General features: G+C 40.4%; 1 protein-coding gene across 2 annotated transcripts in view; it reads right to left on the reverse strand.

Moving 5' to 3' along the window:
* Positions 1-17857: 17857 nt before the first annotated feature.
* SYNM (synemin) overlaps positions 17858-23055 on the reverse strand; it is a 30863-nt gene continuing 25665 nt past the window's right edge. For both annotated transcript variants that reach the window (XM_058156117.1, XM_058156118.1), the window contains one exon: positions 17858-21935. In XM_058156117.1, the coding sequence (XP_058012100.1) occupies positions 18169-21935 (3767 nt within the window). In that variant the 3' untranslated portion in view covers positions 17858-18168. The remainder of the gene's footprint in view (positions 21936-23055) is intronic.

A 23055-nucleotide genomic window follows, 5' to 3' on the forward strand; every position in this document is an offset into this window, starting at 1 on the left:
TAATAGCATTCAGCTATGAAAAGACGTAGCCCTGGACTGCAGAGAGCAAAACTATTCCTAACAAGGCTGCCAATTTCCATTCCATTTTGCATGCTTTACATTACGTGAAAAGATGCTGGCTGGGGAATTCTGGGAGTTGAAATCCACAAGTCTTAAAGTTGTCATGTTTGAAGGCCCCTGGATTAACACATTGCAAATGTGAATCTGATAATTTTTCTAAAGAAAAAAAATGCTTAGTGTTTCTGTGGTTTACCATGTGACACAACTGACATTTTTCTCAGGTTGCGTATTCGAACTTCCTGAAAATATTTTGTTCGCACCATTCTCATGTTCTAAATGTAGTGGTGCAGTGGCCTAGAGGTAGACCTCTCGCCTCCCCATCAGAAGTCTGTGAGTTCAATCCTGGGTAGAGGTAGATATTTTTCTCTCTGGGCACACTGGGAATATATCCGCTGAACAAAACTCCACATTGGCAACAGGAAGGGCATCCGGCCATTAAAACACTCTGCTAGCTCCATTCAGTTGGACAGACTCCACCCTGCAAGGGATTATGGGGTTTTTAAAAGGAGATGATTCTCATGTTCTAAATTTAAAAAAACTTATCCATATGATTTAGTCATTCTTTTATTGATTATTTCCTACTTTCAGCCTCTGGAATGATACAAAAAGTCCACTTTGCACAATCTATTATTACCTTTTGTTATAATAGATCACAATTTATTTGATTTCCACTAAGGAACGCAAACTGTTATTTGCAAAAACTACACTGGCTCGAATCAAAGATCACACTGAGAGCCATGATCAACATTTTCTTTTAACAACATGTATGAATCCAGTCAGTGGGATATACTTGCTAAAACGGTTTGCATTAAGAATGTATTCCAGGGAAAATTGGTATAGAGCAGAACGAGGGAAATTTGGTAAAGCAAATTAGAAATCAGTCTCAGGAGCATATAAAGAGATTGTATAATGTGTTACTTGAAATAGATTCTGAAAGGGACTTGGTAAAGGACTGTATGATAAAGTGGGCACAAAATTTTCAGGAGCCAATATTATTGGAAACTTGGGAAAAAATTTGGGTTAGAAATGTTAAATTCACGCAGGCATAGAATCTGAGGGAAAATTTTTATAAAATGTTTTATAGATGGCATTTATATCCTAAGAAATTATCGTGTATGTACCCAGATATTCAAGCAAAATGTTGGAGATGCAATTGTGATGATGCTACATATTTTCATATTTGGTGGACTTGTAAGGATATAAAGGCCTTTTGGATAAAAATTTGGTGGATTTTACAAAATGTTTTGAAAAAGAAGATAAAGTTCCTGCCGCAATTTTTTTTGTTGGGAATTATTACGGACTGTACAGTAATTGAGACTAAATTGATTTTAAATCTAATAACAGCAGCAAGATTACTAATAGGACAATACTGGAAGAAAAAAGAAGTACCTACAATAGAAGAATGGATATTGAAAGTTGCCAATTTGGCTGAGATGGCGAAGATATCAGCCTTTTTGAAAGACAATACGCAAGAAAGATACTTAAAGGAATGGAAAAAATGGATTGACTATATTCAAAGTAGATATCAGACTAAGAGTTATCAGACTGTTTTTGAATGATTATGATGTATTATTTTTGTTTGTTTTCGGGGGAAGTTAGGAATTGATGATTGTAGGGGTATAATTAAGTTGGGACGAAAATTTTTTAGCATATGTTTGTTTTATTTTTAACTATACCTTGTGCTCGTTCCGGGAAGTCGAGGGGGGGGTTGTGAAGGGAGGGGAGGGGGGGGAAAGGGGGAAAAAATTTTTTCTGTAAAACTTTTTGAATTAAAAAAAAAAAAGAATGTATTCCAGGGGCCCTCCAGTAACCCCCAGTTAACTTGCTGGTTGCAAAATGAAAATAATTTTCAAGTGCTGTGAACTTGAGAAAATAGTTGCTATCTGTTCTGCGTTAACATTTCACCCCAGTACAGAAGAAGCATGCGAGATATTTCAGTTTTGTTTACAGATGGTGCATAAATTATATTCAGACAGAATCTCTCTGAACGGCAGCAGTGTAAACCTTTAAAGGGCAGCATGTAAAATGGAATGAAAATTGGCAGCCTTGTTAGGAATTGTTTTGCTCTCTGCAGTCCAGGGCTACGTCTTTTCATAGCTGAATGCTATTAAAAAATATCTGCATGTGAACTCCACAGTAAAAACTGGAAGGATCTTTATCCAACAACGCATTTCTACCACCCTTTGCAGCAGTAATAATGGAGCTGAGAATAAACTATTCTTCTAAATACTTTATATTTATTTTTCTAGGACTCATTTTGCCACTGCCAAAGAGTAGTTCTTGATTGGATCAGATGTAAGACCAATTTATTTATTTCCTTCCTTCCTTTCCTTTCCTTTCCTTTCCTTTCCTTTCCTTTCCTTTCCTTTCCTTTCCTTTCCTTTCCTTTCCTTTCCTTTCCTTTCCTTTCCTTCCTCTTTTTTTCTTTCTTTCTTTCTTTCTTTCTTTCTTTCTTTCTTTCTTTCTTTCTTTCTTTCTCTTTCCTTCCTTCCTTCCTTCCTTCCTTCCTTCCTTCCTTCCTTCCTCTGTCTGTCTGTCTGCCTGTCTGCCTGTCTGTCTGTCTGTCTGTCTATCTATCTATCTATCTATCTATCTATCTATCTATCTATCTATCTATCTATCCCTTGCCTTTATTATTTTTATAAATAACTCAAGGCAACAAATACATTCGACACAACTTCCTCCTCTTTTCCCCACAACAACAATCCTGTGAGGTGGGTTGGGCTGAGACAATGTGATTGGCCCAAGGTCACCCAGCTGACTTCCCTGCCTAAGGCGGGACTAGAACTCACTGACTCCGGCTGATTAGCTCAAAGTCACCCAATTGGCTTTCATGGTTAAGGCAGGATTTGAACTCATAGTCCCTTGTTTTCTAGCCTGATCTTTAACTACTGAACCAAAACTATGAAATCCACACTAAAGGATTGTCTGCTTACTTTCACCCTTTCCTCTCAACATTCAGATGCAAAAGAGGACCCCAAGAATTCCTAACTATTGAGTGGTGTGCACTAGATGGAAATCCTATTTGTACACAAATAGAAAATAAGCACAAAATTAAGCTTAGTTGAGATCATATTTGCAGGCCTAAGGGTCAACACATTTCATCCGAGAAATGCCTGCAAACCACCCTCTAGTTCTGGTAATAAGTTCCAAGAATGTTATCTCTCATACAACACATAAAGAATATTTTATAATGAGTAATTAATTTTGTTCTGCAGGATGGGTGATGTAGATTTCCCCCCAAGTCCTTGCAAAGAAAATAGCACAGCGAGACAAACACTACAGTTGTGTTAGGTCAGCTTGTGATACAGCATAAACTCTGCAACTGAAAAGTTTGTACTTGCCACGAAATGTAATATTAGCTCAGATGGCAGATGGGCTCTTTGATGTACAGAGACCCCAACTGTAAAACGTGAGGCTGCTGTATCAGCTTCATTACAGTCCTATTTTGAGGGCAGCGTTAGTGATTTCTTATTAAATGGGATACTCTGGATGTATTAAGTGAAATGTGCTAATTGTCCTTGCTTGGATCTTTCAGTTACTAAATTAACCCATGACCTTTTAGTGAAAATATGGAGCAACAGATGGCAGCTCTTAAATGAAACCCAGGGTCCAAAAACAAGTGTTCATTTCATGCTGATTTACAAGCTAAAGATGACAACCAAGTTATCCTTTGCACAAAGAGAATAAAATAAAATAAAATAAAATAAAATAACAGAATAACAGAGTTGGGAGGGACCTTGGAGGCCTTCTAGTCCAACCCTTTGCTCAAGCAGGAGATCCTATACTATTCCAGACAATTCAAACATCCACATCTGCCTATCCCAAGTCTTTGGGAAAGACCCAATAGGTGGATAAAAATGGCAAATCCAGTCTAAACATCTGGCTGACTGTGTGAACAATCATAACAATATTTATCTATCACTTATCTGTCATCTATCAATAATCTATCATCTATCTTAGATGAAGAAGATATTATCTATCTAATCTATCACCTACCTCTGTCTGTTTGTCTATCTGTTTCTCTCTGTCTCTCTCCTATCTATCTATCTATCTATCTATCTGTCTGTCTGTCTGTCTGTCTGTCTGTCTGTCTGTCTGTCTGTCTGTCTGTCTGTCTCACCTATCTATATCTATCATCTATTTATATCTATCATCTATCTAATTATCTTTCTATCATCTATATCTATTTATCATCTATCATCTATCTATCTATCTATCATCTATTATCTATGTATCTATCTATATCTATATCATCTATCATCTATCCAATTATCTATCATCTATATCTATTTATCATATATCATCATCTATCTATCATCTATGTATCTAGCTATATCTATCTATCATCTATCTATCATCTAATTATCTATTTATCATCTATCATCATCTATCTATCTATCTATCTATCTATCTATCTATCTATCTATCTATCTATCTATCTATCTATCTATCTATCTATCTATCTATCTATCTATCCAGTGGAGGGATTCAAATAATTTAACAACCGGTTCTCTGCCCTAATGATTTCTTCCAACAACCAGTTCAGCAAACTGCTCAGAAAGTTAACAACCGGTTCTCCCGAAGTGGTGCGAACTGGCTGAATTCCATCGCTGTATCTATCTATATCTATCATCTATCTATCATCTATCTAATTATCTATCTATCATCTATATCTATTTATCATCTATCATCATCTATCTATCATCTATGTATCTATCTATACCTATATTATCTATCTATCATCTAATTATCTATCATCTATATCTATTTATCATCTATCTATCTATCTATCTATCTATCTATCTATCTATCTATCTATCTATCTATCTATCTATCTATCTATCTATCTATCTATCTATCTATCTATCTATCTATCTATCTATCTATCTAATTTAATCAAATGGCTGTCCAGTCTCTTCTTAAAAATCTCCAGTGATGGAGCATCACAACTTCCAGAAGCAAGTCATTCCACTGATTGTTCTCGTTGTCAAGGAATTTCTCCTTAGTTCTAAGGATCCCTCTTTGAATAGTTTCCATCAGTTTCTTCTTATCCTGCCCTCAAGAGCTTTGGAAAATAGGTCGCCCCCTCTGCTCTGTGACAGTCCCTCAAATGCTGGAAGTCTGCTATCATGCCACCCCTAGTTCTTCTTTTTATTAAACTAGACATACCTAACTCCTGTGATCGTATCTTTCTTATGTTTTAGCCTCCAGCCCCTTAATCATCTTTCTTGCTCTTCTCTGCACTCTTTCTAGAGTCTCAACATCCTTTTTTATATGGCAGTGACCAAATTGGGATGCAGTATTCTAGGGGTGGTCTTACTAAAATGTCACGGGCTACAAAAGCTTTGGGGTTTAAGGATTTCCAAGTAATTTTAATTTTTTAATTAATCCAAATAATTTTAATTTTACTAAATCTACACTGCTATTAATCTTCTCATAGTTTTCATCACCAATCTCTTTCCACTTATGACTGTATGACTGTAACTTTTTGTTGCTATCACTAAAGGTTAAATTGCAACCTGTGACCATCATTTGTGTTGTAAATGTTGTACCTTTGATGAAGGTATTTTTTTCCTTTCTTTTTCTTTTTCTTTTCTTTTATGTACACTGAGAGCATATACACCAAAACAAATTCCTTGTGTGTCCAATCACACTTGGCCAATAAATTCTATTCTATTCTATTCTATTCTATTCTATTCTATTCTTAGAGTATAGAGCAGGAGTGGTCAAACTCAAGGTCCGCGAGCCATATCAAGCCCACAGGGGTGCTTAGATCTAGCCTGCGGGGCCATCATGGAAACAACAAAGGACTGCCCCTGCGGTGCTTCTGCCAGCAAAAACAGAGCTCGGGAGGGCTGCTCCGTTTTCACTGGCAGAAGGCTGGAGGAGGCCATCACATCCAAAAACTGAGCCTCAACAAGTGACATCAAGCTGGCCAGGCTCATCCCTGGCTACGCCTCCCCTGGGGACCCCCAGGCCCCCCCCTCCAGGTCAAACACAACCCTGATGCGGCCCTCAATCAAATCGAGTTTGACACCCCTGGTATAGAGTCTTACTGGCTGCAGGAAAGGGAAGAGTAGAGATTGCTGTTAAGAGATGCAAATATTGGCATGCAAGATATTTAAGTAGTTAAAACTCCATCTACGCCTGGCAGAAAAACATCTGGGTGAAAAAACATCTTTATGGAGATAAATTACCTTCTGAGAGAGTTGCTTGGTGAGGAAAACACTTCTATAAAATGAGGCAAGTGAGGGACTACCCCAAATTCCCAGAAGTGATGTGCCTGGAAACATTAAATTGCATCACTTCAAAATTCCTCTTCCCAATGTTAGAAAAGCGTTTAGCATTTAGCGCTTCACCTGTTCTTAAAACACGTCCAAAACAGTGGTGGGTTTCAAATTTTACTACCGGTTCTATGGGTGTGGCTTGGTGGGCGTGGCATGGCTTGGTGGGCGTGGCAGGGGAAGGATACTGCAAAATCTCCATTCCCACCCCACTCCAGGGGAAGGATACTGTAAAATCTCCATTCTCACCCCAGTCCAGGGGAAAGTTATTGCAAAAAAACCCATTTCCTCCCCATCAGCTGGGACTCGGGAGGCAGAGAATAGATGAGGGCGGAGCCAGTCAGAATTTTTACTACCGGTTCTCCGAACTACTCAAAAGTTCCGCTACTGGTTCTCCAGAACCAGTCAGAACCTGCTGAAACCCACTTCTGGTCCAAAAACCAGTTAAATCTCTCATTATCCATCGAGTCCCATGAGAAAGTTAGATTAAAAAAAAAAAGCAATTATATGTATGCCTTTTTAAAAAACTGGAAGATCCAGGAAAATTCAATACAGGCACTCCTTGACTTACAACCATTCATTGAGTAACCATTCGAAGTAACATCATCATTGGAAAAAGTGACTTATGACTGGTTTTCACACTTATTACAGTTGCAGCATCCCTATGGTCGCGAGTTCAAAATTCAAACGTTTGGCAACTGGTTCATATTTATGACGGTCGCAGTGTCCCGGGGGTCACGTGATCACTTTTTGCAACTTTTTGACAAGCAAAAATCAAAGGGAAAGCCAGTGTTGTGGTCCGCCATCAGCCTGCGGAGCTGGGAACGGAGTTGGACAGCGATGAGGCTGAGATGGGGCCAGGGCCATTGGGGAGTGAGGTGTGGACTTCAGAGCCTCCAGAGGCTGGCCAGTAGTGAGGCAGAGGAACAGGAGGAGCCTGTTCCTAATGCACGCATGAGAAGAGCTGCCAGAAGGCAAGAGCAGCTCAAGCAAAGAGGACGACTCAGGAGTAGGGCCAAGAGATAATTGGCCCCTCCCATAAGGCTTAAAACAGACCAGCAACCGTGTTTGGGCTTTGCCGGAAAACAACGTTGGTAGCTTCGTCTTCTTGCACTTATTTTTGTATTGGTGTCTTCTGAACGTTTGCCAAGAAAGGCCTTTGGCAGTTTGACTAATTGGACCAAGGTTTGCGATAGGACTGAGGAATTTGTGTTGGGAGGAATTTGTCTTAATTTAGTTGAACTACGCTGGGAATGAAGTAATTCTCAGCTGTTCGAATAAAGTTTGTTTGTCTTTTCACTGACTGAGCTTCCTACTACCTACTTGGGCCTGGATCACAACAGCCAGATTCATTTAACAACCGTGTTAGGAACTTAACAACTGCAGTGATTCACTTAGCAACTGTGGCAAGAAAATTCATAAAATGAGGCCAAACTAACTTAAAAATTGTTTCGCTTAGCAACAGAAATTTTGGGTTCTGTTGTGATAGTAAGTGGAAGGTTTCTTGTACTTGGGAGCCAGCCATAAGCTACATTTGTGCAAGACAACTACCATTCCAGCGGTATTTTTGAAGCCTGCTCTTATCCAGTAGTTGAAAAATGTTGCCTCGCATTGCTTCTCACAAGAAAACGGAGGGCGGAATTTGCAGGGCCGTTTGCCTAAAGAAGAGTAAACTGGGTTGCTTGGGAAGCCCTTTTAAAGTATTAAGCTGTCCATGCCAGATCCCTTGCCAGAGTTTACTCTTCTGGAGCTACGTGCCTATTTTTAAATTCTTTTCCTCCGTTCCCATCCTAAAACCTTTGCAAAATAAGCTAAGCCTATTTCTGCTTTTTAAGGGTAAGAATTTTGGAAAAGGGACACAATTCCTTCAGTGCGTTGCATGTTAAAATTGCCTTTGGGCTTTTTTTTAAATTATAATATACAAGAGGTTTTTTTTTAAAAAAGCATTGATTTTTTAAAAAGCTTTTAAAAAGTGCATTGCATATTAAATGTACTGTGTTTTGTTTTGTTTTGTTTTGTTTAAAAAAAAGCAGATGGAAGTTGAAGGAAAGTGAACTGCTTTATCTTCATTTTGACTTTGCTGGCTAGGCTTGTACTGCCCATAGACTTACAGATTAGCCAACTTAATTTTATCTAAAAGCTTACCGGTGAGTCTTGTAAACCTACTTTAATCGAATTGAATAAACTATGACTAGGCAAACCTTTGACTAGCAGGTTATACAAGAAGAACCACATTCGTTCCTCCTTTATATCAGTTATGCCAGTGATGGCTAATCTTTTCTGGACTGAGTATCCAAAGTGCGCCCGAAATGCCCAAAGTGGGTGTGGCTTGGTGGACGTGGCAGGGGAAAGATACTGTAAAATCTCCATTCCCACCCCATTCCAAGGGAAGGTTACTGCAAAATCCCCATTTCCTCCCAATCAGCTGGGACTTTGGAGGCAGAGAATAGATGGGGGCGGGGCCAGTCAGAATTTTTACTACCGGTTCTCCGAACTACTGAAAATTTCCGCTACCACTTCTCCAGAACTGGTCAGAACCTGATGAAACCCACCTCTGTTATTCACCCTTCTCTTGCAGGTGAAACACTGTGATCACGAAGAGATTTTCTCATAATGTGGCTCATCCATTGCACTCCAATCAACCAAATATTTTATTATGATCCCAAACCAGCTTAAGGGGAATGGGATACAAACAATAATTTTTGAAAAGATCAGGGTTTTTTTAAAGACTTTTGCTTTATATGTATGTATTTAACTTTTTATAATGCATTTTATGCTTTTCAATTTTGTGTGACTTTTGTTTTTATGCCTTTTAGCTTTTTTAAAACTGATTTTTGTATCCCATTCCCCTTAAGCTGGTTCATCATTGTAATAAAGGTTTTGATAGGATTAATCACTGCACCCTGCAATTTTTTCAAATGCAATAATATCAAATTGATCTCAATGGGAAGTACCCGGTTCTAATTTTAATCACTCAAGGTCTCAATTCATACCCAAAACTGCTCTGCTCTAGTAAGCCTCATTGCCATGAAACTGGCTTTAGCATCAACAAAATGAATCTTTTCTGATAGGATTTGCTTTGGACATTAGCTCCCTTCCCAACATACATAATTTGTTGCTAAACAAGATGCTTGTTCAGTGAGTTTTGTCTCATTGTACAACCTGAGTTGCCACACTGGTTAACGAATCACTGCAGTCGTTAAGTGAGTCATTTGGTCCTTAAGCAAATCTGGTTTCCCCCATTGACTTTGCTTGTCGGAAGCCAGCTGGGAAGGTTACAAAGGGTGATCACATGACCTTGGGACAGTGCAACCGTCACAAGTACATGCCAGTTGCCAAGCATCTGAATTTTGATCACATGACCACAGGAGATGCTGCAAGGGTCATAAATGTGAACATCAGTCATAAGTCACTGCTGTCGTAACGTCAAACAGTCACTAACCAAATGGTTGTAAGTCGAGGACTACCTGTATGGATCATATTGCTCATAGGTAATTCATCAAATCCACAAAAGAAACTTATTTTAACGTTGCTGTGTAGATCGTAACTGGAAGAACGGTTGCAGGAACTGGGTCTGGCTTGTCTAGTGAAGAGAAGGACCAGAGGAGACATGATAGCGGTCTTTCAATATTTGAGGGGCTGCCACAGAGAGGAAGGGGGTCAAGCTGTTTTCCAAGGCACCTGAAGGCCAGACAAGGAATGGAATAGAACTGGAAACTGAATGAGATGGAAACTGAACGAGAGATTCAACCTAGAAATAAGGAGAAATTTTCTGACAGTGAGAACAACCAACCCATGGAACAGAAGTTGCCTTTGGAAGTTGTAGGAGTTTCACCACTGGAGGCTTTCAAGAAGAGACTGGGCTGCCTTCTGTTAGAAATGGTGTAGGGTCTCCTGCTTGGGCTGGGGGTTGGACTAGATGACCTATAAGGTCCCTTCCAACGCTTGTTAATCTGTTAATTTTGTGGTTTGTGGAAGCATAAATGCAGCGCAGATCAAGAAGGGTTTTTTTTGACAACTAGCTCTACAGCTGTCCTTGTCAATTTAAGATGCATGTTCCCAAACAAGAGTGACAGGCGACTTATGTCACAAAACCACTGTATGAAATACATGAATCATGATCCTGAAACCAGTCCAAGATTACCAGCTCATACAGTAATAGATAGTTTTGAATTTTGCCTTTCTCTAACCGTGACACCCGTCCTCTAATTCTGGCCTGGTGACATTTGAAAAATCCCTGTGCAGCTTTACACTCGATAGTGTTATCACTCTTACCAGAAGTTGAGGTGTAAATAATAATAGGCAAAATGAACCGATTGTCCAATTGGCTAAAAACACATCGGAATATTCAGGGTAGGCCTCTACGTACGGCAGTTCATTTAATGACTGTTTGAAGTTACAACGGCATTGAAAAAGCTGACATATAACCAATTTTCACACTGTGGCAGCAACCCCAGTGTCGTGTCCCACTCCTCCGCTGACGGCCGGGTCAGGGAAATCCGAATCAGGCTTGCCTCTGCAGCTCTGCCCAAAGTCCTAGCAAAGTCCTCAGAGCAGGCAGGAGACCAGAAAGTGACTTCAGCAAGATAAGTTCGACTTTGCCTGACTCAGAGACTGCCAGAAAGCAGATCCTTTATATAGGCCATGGGGTGTGGCTCCATGACTCAGCACTCATTAAGGCCTGCCCCTCCCTTCCTTCTGTTGCCTCCGCCTATCCAATCTTCTGATGCGAGGGTCACTCCAATCAGCTGTTGGAAGTAAACTTTCCTCAGGCTCACATGCTGTGGAGGAGGGGGAGGGGTCTAGCTGCTCCGTTTGCCTGGGCATGGAGCCAGGGCTGGGGCCGGGGGATGCTCCCTCCTCTGCAGCCTGCTTGGGCATGGAGCCAGGGCTGGGACTGGGAGGTGCCCCCTCCTCTGCAGCTTGTCTGGGCATGGAGCCAGGACTGGGGCCGGGAGGCATACATTCCTCCGTGTTCGGGAGCAGATAAGCAGACCCCGGCTGCGGTGAGAGCGGACAAGACACAATACCCAGGGTCACGTGATCAAAATTCACACGCTTGGCAACTGACTCATATTTATGACAGTGGCAGTATCCCGGGGTCATGTGATCCCCTTTCGCGACCTTCTGACAAGCAAAGTCAACGAGGAAGCCCAATTCACTGAACAGCATGTTACTAACTTATGGTAAATCTGGACAGTATACGAAAAAAGCAGAGACATCAACCTGCCAATGAAAATGCGTATAGTCAAGGCTTTGGTTTTCCCAGTTGCAATGGATGGCTGTGAAAGTTGGACCATAAGGAAAGCTGAGCGCCAAAGAATGGAGGCCTTTAAACTCTGGTGCTGGAGAAGACTCCTGCGAGTCCCTTGGACTGCAAGGCGATCCAACCGGTCAGTCCCAGAGGAGATCAACCCTGACTGCCCTTTAGAAGGCCAGATCCTGAAGATGAAACTCAAATACTTTGGCCACCTAATGAGAAGGAAGGACTCCCTGGAGAAGAGCCGAATGCTGGGAAAGATTGAGGGCAAAAGAAGAATGGGACAACAGAGAAGGAGGTGGCTGGATGGAGACACTGAAGCAGTAGGCATGAGTTTAAATGGACTCCAGAGGATGGTAGAGGACAGGAAGGCCTGGAGGAACGTTGTCCATGGGGTCGCGATGGGTTGGACACGACTTCGCAACTAACAACAACAACAACTTACCAGCTGCAGTGATTCACTTAACAAAAGCGGCAGGGAAATTTGTAAAATGAGGCAAAGTTCAATAGTTTGGATTTTAGGTAGTCCTCGACTTACAACAGTCCATTTAACCACACTTTAAAGTTACAGTGGCCTCAGAAAAATTGACTTGAGACCTGTACTCACACTTAAGACTGTCGCATCAACCTCTTTGTAACTGCAATGTGGGCACATGACAACTGGATCCTGCTTTACATGATTGCAATTGGTGTACCAATAAGAGCAACAAAGATGATTAGGGGACTGGAGGCTAAAACATATGAAGAACGGTTGCAGGAACTGGGTATGTCTAGTTTAACAAAAAGAAGGACTAGGGGAGACATGATAGCAGTCTTCCAATATCTCAGGGGCTGCCACAAAGAAGAGGGAGTCAAGCTATTCTCCAAAGGACCTGAGGGTAGAACAAGAAGCAATGGGTGGAAACTGATCAAAGAAAGAAGCAACTTAGAACTAAGGAGAAATTTCCTGACAGTTAGAACAATTAATAAGTGGAACGACCTGCCTGCAGAAGTTGTGAATGCTCCAACACTGGAAATTTTTAAGAAAATGTTGGATAACCATCTGACTGAGATGGTGTAGGGTTTCCTGCCTGGGCAGGGGGTTGGACTAGAAGGCCTCCAAGGTCCCTTCCAACTCTGTTGTTATTATATTATATTATATTATATTATATTATATTATATTATATTATATTATATTATATTATATTATATTAATTATATTATATTATATTATATTATATTATATTATATTATATTATATTATATTATATTATATTAATACCTTTTGGGGGGGGGGGCAATTTCCAGCAGAAAAAACAAACCATGGGGAAACTGGATTCCTTTAACAGGGGTGATCTGCTTAACAACTGCTGTAAAAATTGTAGTTAAATCAGGTCCAACTCAACTTACGGCTGCCATGACCTAAAATGGGATTCCAGTACTAACTGTGGTTGTAAGTTGAGAACTACCTGCGTAGGGTTTTGCAACTGAATCCAATCACTATAGATGAAACCCACTCAATTGCTTCCAGTGGATCCAAACTAAAAAGAAAGTAAGATTTGAAAATTATTTCTGGGATGTTTTCTTGTTCCATAGCAGACCTTTGGCAATAAGAATAGAAATAGAATAGAAATAGAAATAGAATAGAATAGGAATAGAGCTGGAAGGGACCTTGGAGGTCTTCTAGTCCAGCCCCCTGCTCAAGCAGGAGATCCTATACAATCTGGGGCCTCTGGTGGCTCAACGGACTAAGTCTGTTTGTTTTTAACACAGCTGCTTGCAATTATTGCAAGTTCAAGTCTCACCAGGCCCAAGGTTGACTTAGCCTTCCATCCTTTATAAGGTAGGTAAAATGAGGACCCAGATTGTTGGGGGCAATAAGTTGACTTTGTATATAATATACAAATGGATGAAGACTATTGCTTAACACATTGTAAGCCGCTCTGAATCTTCGGAGAAGGGTGGGATATAAATTCAAATTAAAAAAAATATCTCAGACAAATGACTGCCCAGTCTCTTCTTAAAAACCTCCAGTGATGAAGCGTCCACGATTTCTGGAGGTAAGCTGTTCCACCGGTTAATTGTCCTCACTGTTAGGAAGTTTCTCCTTAATTCTAGGTTGTTTCTCTCTTTGATCAGTTTCCAGCCATTATTTCGTATCCTGCCCTCTGGTGCTTTGGAGAATAATTTGACCCCCTCTTCTTTCTGGCAGCCCCTCAAATACTGGAATACTGCTATCATGTCACCCCTAATTCTTCTTTTCCTCAGACTAACCAAGTTAGCCAAATTAAAAAGGAGAAAGAGACATGTTCTTTTTCAAAGTTTAATGCTCAGCAGAAAAAAAAAAGTGATAAGTTCTGACAGTGTTAAACCATCACCCACATTACAACTATGATTATTTCCAGGGCAAAATAGACCATCAAATCCCACCTGACATTACTCACTAGTTAAAACATCTACTACAGCCTTTGCGATCACTTACTACAGCCAATGTTAGCCTAAAATTGTACAGTGCTCAAACTGTAGCTCAAATGTGTTTTCGACTTAATTTCACTGATGTAACTACAACATCAAACTTACTAGAGTTAAAACCAATGAAGCAAGTTAATTACAAGTACCTCCGCTCTTATTGATTTCAATTAACTTAAATCCTGGGCACTTTTATTAGTTTTACAGCCTGCATTTTAATGAGAAGTAAAGGCACATATCTATATGAAAACTTGTGTTGAAAAGAAATTTGCTTCCAAATTAGGTTTGCAGCATTATAAAGTGGAAGATACTTCCATCCTTTGGAAAAAATAATCAAGAAAGCCTATATTTGTATTAAATAAAACATTTTCCTCCAAAACATCATATTGCGTACTTTCTTCTGAAAAAAAAGTTTTAAATAAGACCTACTATTGTTGAGGTAATTGTAATATTTTCTTTAGTAATCAAAGCGCACCTTTCAATGGAATAGATTTGTGCATATTTATAGTAAGACAATTAATAAACTTTCATCCGTTTTGCTCTTTGTGGACAAAAACGCAAGCATCAACCAAAATCTAATTCAGTTTTTGATGTACAAAAAAAAATTAATGAAATCAGCTTAAATTATAAGTGCAAATCCATTCACTTGTGCCTCAAAATGGAAGCATTCATTGAAAAATCTGCTGGAAAAAATCTGTCAAATCAGTGCTGGAAAAACCCGTTTAAAATCCTGGCAATGCTGCCAACACATAGCCAATAGATTGTCTAAGACAGCACCTAAAGTAAAAAAGTGGACAAAAACAATGACCTAAAACCAGTGGTGGGATTCAGCCAGTTCGCACCACTTCGGGAGAACCGGTTGTTAACTTTCTGAGCAGTTTAGCAAACTGGTTGTTGGAAGAAATCATTAGGGCAGAGAACCGGTTGTTAAATTACTTGAAATCCCACCACTGCCTAAAACTGGTGCATATTAAGCTATATAAATATTCAAAAATAATTACTGTGACTTGCAGAGATCGTGTCTTATCATCTCATGAAGACTGGGAAGACTGTGGTTGGTGAGCTGTGCGCCTAGCCTCTAAATCAATTTCTCAACTTTGGCAACTTTTAAGATGGATGGACTTCAACTCCCAGAATTCCCCAGCCAGTCACGTATAAAAACCAATATGGGCTCCGTATGGCTGGCTGGAGAATTCTGGGAGTTGAAGTCCACCCATCTTAAAAGTTGCCAAGGTTGAAAAACATTGCTCCAGATGGACAACATTGGGTGTCTCTACTCTTCCTTCTTAAGATTCTTTTTCTTCAAACCCAACTTGAATTACATCTAAAGTAAGACAAGCCTCTTTATTAATTCAGGTAGTCCTCAACTTACAACAGTTCATTTAGTGACTGTACAACAGCACTGAAACAAGTGATTTATGACTGTTTTCCATACTTGCAGCACCCCTGTGATCATGGGATCAATAGTCAGATCCTTGGCAACCGACTCACATTTATGATGGTTGCAGTGTCCCGGGGGGTGGGGGGCGGTCATGGGATCCCCTTTTGCCACCTTCTGACAAGCAAAGTCAAAGGGGAAGCCAGATTCACTTAACAACCAGGTGACTAACTTAACAACTGAAGTGTTTCACTTAACAGCTGTGGCAAGGAAGAGCATAAAATGAAGCCAAACCCATGAAAAAAATGTTTCGGTTAGCAACAGAAATCTTGGGCTCTATTGTGGTCGTGAGTCGAGGACTACCTGTATATTGCAGCTTTATTTTTATTTTTCTATTTGATGGATTTCATAATCTGCTCCCATTTGGGGGAGGGAGGTCTATCCCGTAGTATTATCTGAAGCAAGGAGATTATTTTGATCTGGAGTTTGTGGATTTTCCCAAAGGCATTGGGTTGGTCGCGATTAAAATAAGCACTGTGGGTGATGGACACTTCTTAATTTAGATTCCAAGCTGTGGTGTCGTTGGCTTTTCTCCACTCTGAACAAATCACGTAACTGAATCCATTCTAAGTCATCCATAGCTTATGCGAGGAACGTCTCTCCATATCGTCTGCATATAATGATCTTTGATATGTGAGGAAAATTGCTCTTAGAAAATAGTCACCTTTTAATGCACTTTCTCTCTTCATATTTATTTGCTAGCATTGCAGGCTGCTACTTTAATTAAATTAAAGCGTTGAACGAGATCCAAACCTCTAGCACCTTTATTTATTTATTTATTTATTTATTTATTTATTTATTTATTTATTTAAAAAAAAGGAGCTTAGGATCACTGGATCCAAAACTTTGCAGTCCAGGTTCAAGGCGACTGCATTCTTCTTTGGGACCCAGCCTGTTCCAAAGAAATGCAGTTATGCAAGGATCATGCTCCAGGTATGTAATCCTATAAAACACAATAGGGACCTGCTCTGGTGATTTTAATTAAAGCACAACACGTTAATTTAGCAACTGATGAAGCTTTCCACATGCTTTTTACCTCATGAAATATCGAAACGCTTATGCGTGAGGTGAAAACCTAAATCCCTACAAAACTGGCATTATTAGTGAAGTGTCCTCATTGCATTCTCCACTTTGCAACAAGAGTGTAGAGTGTGACTGAGTATCTCTGTGTATGTTTCTGTGTGTGTAAGACAAGAGAAGGAGAGGAAAAGAGAGAGAGGGAGGGAGGGAGAGAGGAAAGGAGAACAAGAAAGAGAGAGCGAATGAGAGAACATGAGAGAGGGAGGGAGAGAGGAAAGAGGGAGGGAGGGAAGGAGGGAGGGAGAGCGAATGAGAGAACAAGAGAGGGAGAAGGAGAAAACAAGAAAGAGAAGGAGAGGGAGAGAGGAAAGAGAGAGAGAAAGGAAGAGTGAGGGAGGAAAGAGGGAGAGAGGGAGGGAGAGGGGAAGCGAGAACACAAGAGAGTGAATGAGAGAACAAGAGAGAGAGAAAAAGGGAGAAGGAGGGAGGGAGAGAACAAGAAAAAGAGGGAGAGGGATAAAGGAAAGAGAGAGAGAAAGGGAGACGGAGGGAGGGAGGAAAGAGAGAGAGAGGGAGGGAGGGAGGAAGGGATAATAAAAAAGAGAGAGCGAATGAGAGAACAAGAGAGAGAGGAAAAGGGAGCAAGAGGGAGGGAGAGAACAAGAAAGAGAGGGAGAGAGAGAGAGGAATGAGAGAGAGAAAGGGACAGTGAGGGAGGGAAGGAGGGAGGGAGGAAGGGGAGAGAGAGAGAGAGAAATGAACTGAAAAGGTCAATGATGTGACATAATATTAGCAAGTCTCTTTTGTTCCTATTTGGTCATTTATTTTTGAAAAATGTAGCTGAATAAAAGTTTAGAACAAGATTACCTGGCAAATTAGCCGCACATTTTTACTAATAGTGTACACACTTTAGATGTGTTTTCCTTAAACTGCGATCATAACAAGCCTGTCTTTATTCCTTAGATTGTTAATACAGGTAGTCCTTGACTTAGCGGCCACTCGTGGAACGACAGTTCGGAATTACCGCAGGACTGAAAAAAGTGACGTACACTTAGGACAGCTGTACCCCAGCCGTGGTCTGGTGATCACAATCTGCACTCTTCCCAGCTTCCAACAAGCAAACTCAACCCCAGGGGGAGGGGGGAGAGCTAGATTCACCTAATAACCACAGTAAAAACGGTCATAAAATTAAATGTTCTCACGTAATGCCTCACTTAACAACCATCCCACTTAACGAGGAATTTTTCAGTCCTAATTGTGATTATAAGTCAAGGGCTACCTGTATGTTTCTTCTGGGCAACCCACATGAATCAGTATGATTTTGACTTAAATGTCATTTAAAAAAAAAAAAAAATGGCTACTCTTTTTAAATCGACCGAAAATGCTATTTTCCTATATCCACTGAAAAACCCTTCTCAAACAGAAACAAGGAAACTACAAAAAAAAAATCGCGTTGAGAGTCCACAGCATCAGTAAAATGAAACCTTCCATAATTTAAGCGAAGAATGCTACTAAGATATTATTGTATCCGAAAATATATGTCCCAAGTCCTCAGTTCCTTGATAAGGGCAAAATTATATCCCCAGGTTTAAAACGCAACGATGCAGCAATTAAGCTTCTCGGCTTTTAAAAACAAAACTTGGAAATGTTGCTTTTTAAAACCAGGGACCCTCATCGTCTTCCTCTTCTCCCTCGTTTTCATTCAGGTAGAGAAGGGCAATTTTCTTTTCATCCGAAATGACCGATCGTTGGTCAACCATTCTTTGCAGTTGCACGGTTTGATCAAACGTGGACTCCTCTGATTTTTGTTCGCTTTCTGGGTCTTTCCCAACCTCCTTCATGACGCCTTCAGGTTGACCGTCGCCTGCTTCTTGCCTACTTGATACAACCAAGGTAGCTTGTGGCTCTCCCCCGCCCATTTTGCTTATGTCCATCTGGAAGGTAAAGGACGTTTCTTTCTGTCCGATTCTGATTTGCCCGACAGATTTGCTGTTTTCCGAGGGTCCGTCTGTGTGGGAAAATTCCATACCAGCAAAGAGTTGAGCTTCAGGACTACGGGGCCCTTGCCCAATCTGAATGTGATGTGTTGATCTGCTGATCTCTGCAGGACTTATTTTTTCCAAGGTGTCTTCTTGTGAGGAAACCATTCCTGGAGATTCCAAAACAAAATCTTGGGATATGACGTCATGGCTCTGGATTTCTTTCTGCCCTAATCTAATATGACGTACCAACCCTTCAGAAGAAGAAATCTGCCCCAATTCACTGAACTTTTGGTGCTGTTTTGAAAGGGGCTCTGTAAAAACTATTTGTTCACTTACGAATTCCTTCGGACTTAATTTGATATGTCTGATCGTGGTGTTCTCCTCACCAAGCTTGACTGAACCATCATCTGATGTCTTGGTGAAGGAACCTTCATAAATGTTTTGGTCAGATGTTGATGTGTCCTTCTGTCCTAATGTAACCTTTTTTACTGTTTCTTCAAACAGATCATGGTCTCCAGTGGGAAAAGGCACTTCATATATTTCTCGTTCAACATGTATTTCCTTGGGAGCTAGTTGGATGTGTCTTACTGAGGTGCTGATTGCTGTGGGATCTTTCATCTGTGAAAAGATATCCCATCTATTATCGGATGACAGGTCTGAAGCTGATCCCTCAAACTTGAATTCTTCAACAGTTTGTTTTGAATCCAATGTGATACGCTTGGAGGATCTAGTATCACTCGAAACCTGGATCTGAGTAGAATTTTCAGGATTACTCACTTCTTCAGAGGTATAAATAGGACTTCTATAGATTATTTTTTCTGTGGTTTCTGTTGTTTCAGGACTCAACTTCATTTCCTTCATGAATTGACCTGCATCTGCCGCTACTCCTGTTGTAAAGTCCACTGTTCCAAACTCCGGAGTGTCAGAAATAGGACCTTCATAAAAGATGTGTTCAGTCTTACGGATTTCAGTTGGACCAACTACAACATGGCGGATGCGTCTGTTGATATCAAATGACTCCTTAGAAGGATAGGCATCTTCTTTCTTACTGGTTTCTTCTGTGGTCCAATGTGTGGAGGAAACATCTACGGGATGTTTTTCATCCTGCCATGTTTCTGGTTCTTGCTTTATGTATTGATCAAAACCACCTTCATTTGGTGACTGTTTGGACAATTTCATCTGATCTGTCATAACTTCACCAAGCAATTCTGTACTCAACTGGTCAGAGTCTATTGTCTGGGATAAATTAACTTCTGCTACAATAGTAAATGCACCCTCTTTTTCGGGGTGCTTAACTTTTTTAATATCCACCTCCAAGGTACCAGAGTCAGTTTTGTCCTCTTTGGTGAATTCACCGAGCTCCTGTTTGACAAGTTCTGGAAGAGTTGCTTCAAGCTTTCCTAGCACCTCTTTCAACTGATGCTTAGGATCCTTTGAATGGTGAGCAAAAACCTCCTTTATTGACTCCTGAAATTCATATGGGATTTTAATCTCCTTCTCAATCACTACAGATTCAGCATGGGCCACCTGTTCTTTGGGGGATTCCGCCTTTGAGATAAAGGGCCCGGCATCTGCACCAATTACTTGATAAATCAATTCTGGTGAAGCCATGCTTTCCTTTATGTTGGTTTGAGACCCTTCCAGAAATTCATCTTGCCAAGAATATTTCACCGTGGATTCTTCTTCAAAATGGATTTGACCATAGGTGGAACCTTCTCCTTCCTCATAACCAAACGGGTATTCATCTGGAGTGGAAACGAAGTACTTTTCTTCATCCACAGCGTCATCTCCCTCTGATACTTCTTCCACATGAGACACAATCACATGGGGTTGTTTTTCCTTAACGTCTCCAGTAACACTTGTGGTGGCTTTCTCTTTCTCACTATAATATGGATGTTCTCTCACACTGGGAAACATATCTTCTGCTTCCTCTACTTCGAATGGGGTTGAAAACTCCACCCTTTCATCAACTACAGTTGCAGGCTCTTCAATGATCTCAACTTTAATAGTCCTCTTGGCCTTCTCTTCCATTCCTTTCATCCCGGCATTAATTATATCGTCTAGGACATTTTCATCTAAACTTCCTTTGGTATCCTCCAATACCCTTTTAATATCTTTCTCTAAGAAACTTCCCAATTCAGACTTATTAGACACATCAAGGTCATCTTCTTGAACTGTGGACTCTATGCTGATCTTGGTTTTCACTTTTCTATCCTCAGAAATTTCTTCCTTTTCGAAGGAAGTTATTTTAGCTTCGGGAGGACGTCCTTCCTCTGAAGACTTTTGAACAAAACCTTTAAGGATGTCAGAAACAATGTTTTCCGCTATACTCTCCGTGAGAGAAGCATCCATTTCAGAATGATCATCTTTGCTTTTATTCCCTTGAGTCATTTCATCGCCGAGTTTAAATTCAGCTTCACCTTTTGATTTTACTGGAGAAGTTTGGAAGTCTTGCAGTGTTATCTCTACGTTGTGATTCTTCTGTAGGTTTTCGCCTTCAGTAGGTCCTGAATGAACAGGGACTTCAATAGTTTCTTGGCTTTTTGAGGAGACGCTCACAATTTTCTCCCTTCCAAATGTTGTTGTACCTTTTGGAATCTTCTTTCCTTCTGCCTCCCCTTTAATCTGTTCCTCCCAACTTCTAGAAGGCATCTCATCTTTCATTAATTTTTCTTCCTTTCTCTTAAAAACACTGTCCTCTACTGTATCCTCTTTGTTCTCCACACCTTCCTTCACTTCAGCCTTCTTATGAACTGTTTTTTCTATCCCGTTCAATGTCTCAAAGTTCTTCATGGCAGAACCCGTTGCTTCTTTGGCCAACTTTTCCTTCTGCTCAACTCCTTCTACCAAAACGTGTTTTTCTTCTTTTCCTGGTTTGCCCTCTTTGATTAGTTTATTGATGTGACTCAAAATTCCTTCCCTCGTCTCATATTGGCTTCCTTTAGAAGAAGAAGTTGTGCTGTAAGATAGAGGTGAAGCGATGATCACGGTGGCCCTGATGCCTTCAGAACTCGTTGGCTTTTTCATGTGCTTCTGAAGGATGGTGGACTCTTTCAAAGCAGACGCCATACTTCCCATTTCAGGCACTGTTGGCCTTGGCTGAAAGTCACCTTCTCTTCTCATCCGATAAGGCGACGTAAAGCTTTGTCTTTCTCTTTGTCCTATCAGGCTTCTTTCGTGAGTCACGTACCTTTCGGTAGCACTTGAAGGATGCTGTCCCGGCCTGAAGGATTCTTTTGGTAGCACTTTTTTCTCAGGGAGAACTGTTCGCCTTCCAGCACTTTCTGTCCTAGATGAAGAAACCACAGAGCGGCTAATATTTGTTTGTGGGAATTTATATCTTAGGTCAACATTTGGGATTGCGGGAAGAGCCTTCTTTCCTTTCTCCTGTTGATAAGCGGAGTATCGGTTGCTATACTTGTAACGCAGATTTTGGTCACCTGCCAGGAGATAAATGAAAATGGTTATTAATGCCATGTACTTACTTATTCATTTATTTTGTAACACACCACTATTATTTTTAGAAATAACTCAAGGCGGCAAACATATCCAACACAACTTCCTCCTTGTATTTTCCCCACAATAACAACCCTGTGAATGGCTCAAAGTCACCCAGCTGGCTCTCATGCCTCAGGAAGAATTAGAACTCACAGTCTCCTGATGATTGGCCCAAAGTCACCCAAGTTGGGTTTCATGCCTAAGGAGGAACTAGAACTCACAGTCTTCTGTGATTGGCCCAAAATCACCCAGCTGGCTCTCATGCCTCAGGTAGAACTAGAACTCACAGTCTCCTGATGATTGGCCCAAAGTCACCCAAGTTGGGTTTCATGCCTAAGGACGAACTAGAACTCACAGTCTTCTGTGAATGGCCCAAAGTCACTCAGCTGACTTTCACAGCTAAGGCAGGAGTTGAACTCACAGTCTCTAGCTTTCTAGTCTGGTGCCTTAACCACTAGACCACACAGCAATTAGCTTTAGACTTAACTCTAATCATAGTCTGAACCTATAAAAAGTAGATCCAGTCAGTTCTATTCATTTTTGCATCTCTTTGCAAAACAAGAGATGACCATTTGGGCTATAGGGCATTATAACTGCTCCAGTTTTTATGTTCTTTATTTCGATACATTGCCAGAGCAAATGAAATTTTCCCTGCCTAACAAGCAAATTATTATTTTATTTATTAAAATTTATATGCCACTCACTGTACTTTGAAAAGTGACAAAATGATATTTTGGCACACAAAGTGAAATGCAAACCCATGACATGTATTCAGTGTGTAACTACTACAAGACATTTACAAGGAAGCCAAAATAAAGTTTTAATTTATTTCAATCAGCTGATGTGAAATCCACAAAGCAATAACTATACTCGCATTACACTTACTTATGTAACTCAAATACAACGATAGTTTTACAAATTGCTACATTCCTTTCTTATTTTGCAGGATCAATCCTACAACTCTTAGTACAGGTAATCCTTGACTTGCAACCACAATTGGAGGCAGAATTTCTGTTACTAAGCAAAATGGTTAAGTGAGTTGGCCCTGATTTTATGAAATTT

This window comes from Ahaetulla prasina, chromosome 13, assembly GCF_028640845.1.
Source record: "Ahaetulla prasina isolate Xishuangbanna chromosome 13, ASM2864084v1, whole genome shotgun sequence".
Lineage (NCBI taxonomy): Eukaryota > Metazoa > Chordata > Lepidosauria > Squamata > Colubridae > Ahaetulla > Ahaetulla prasina.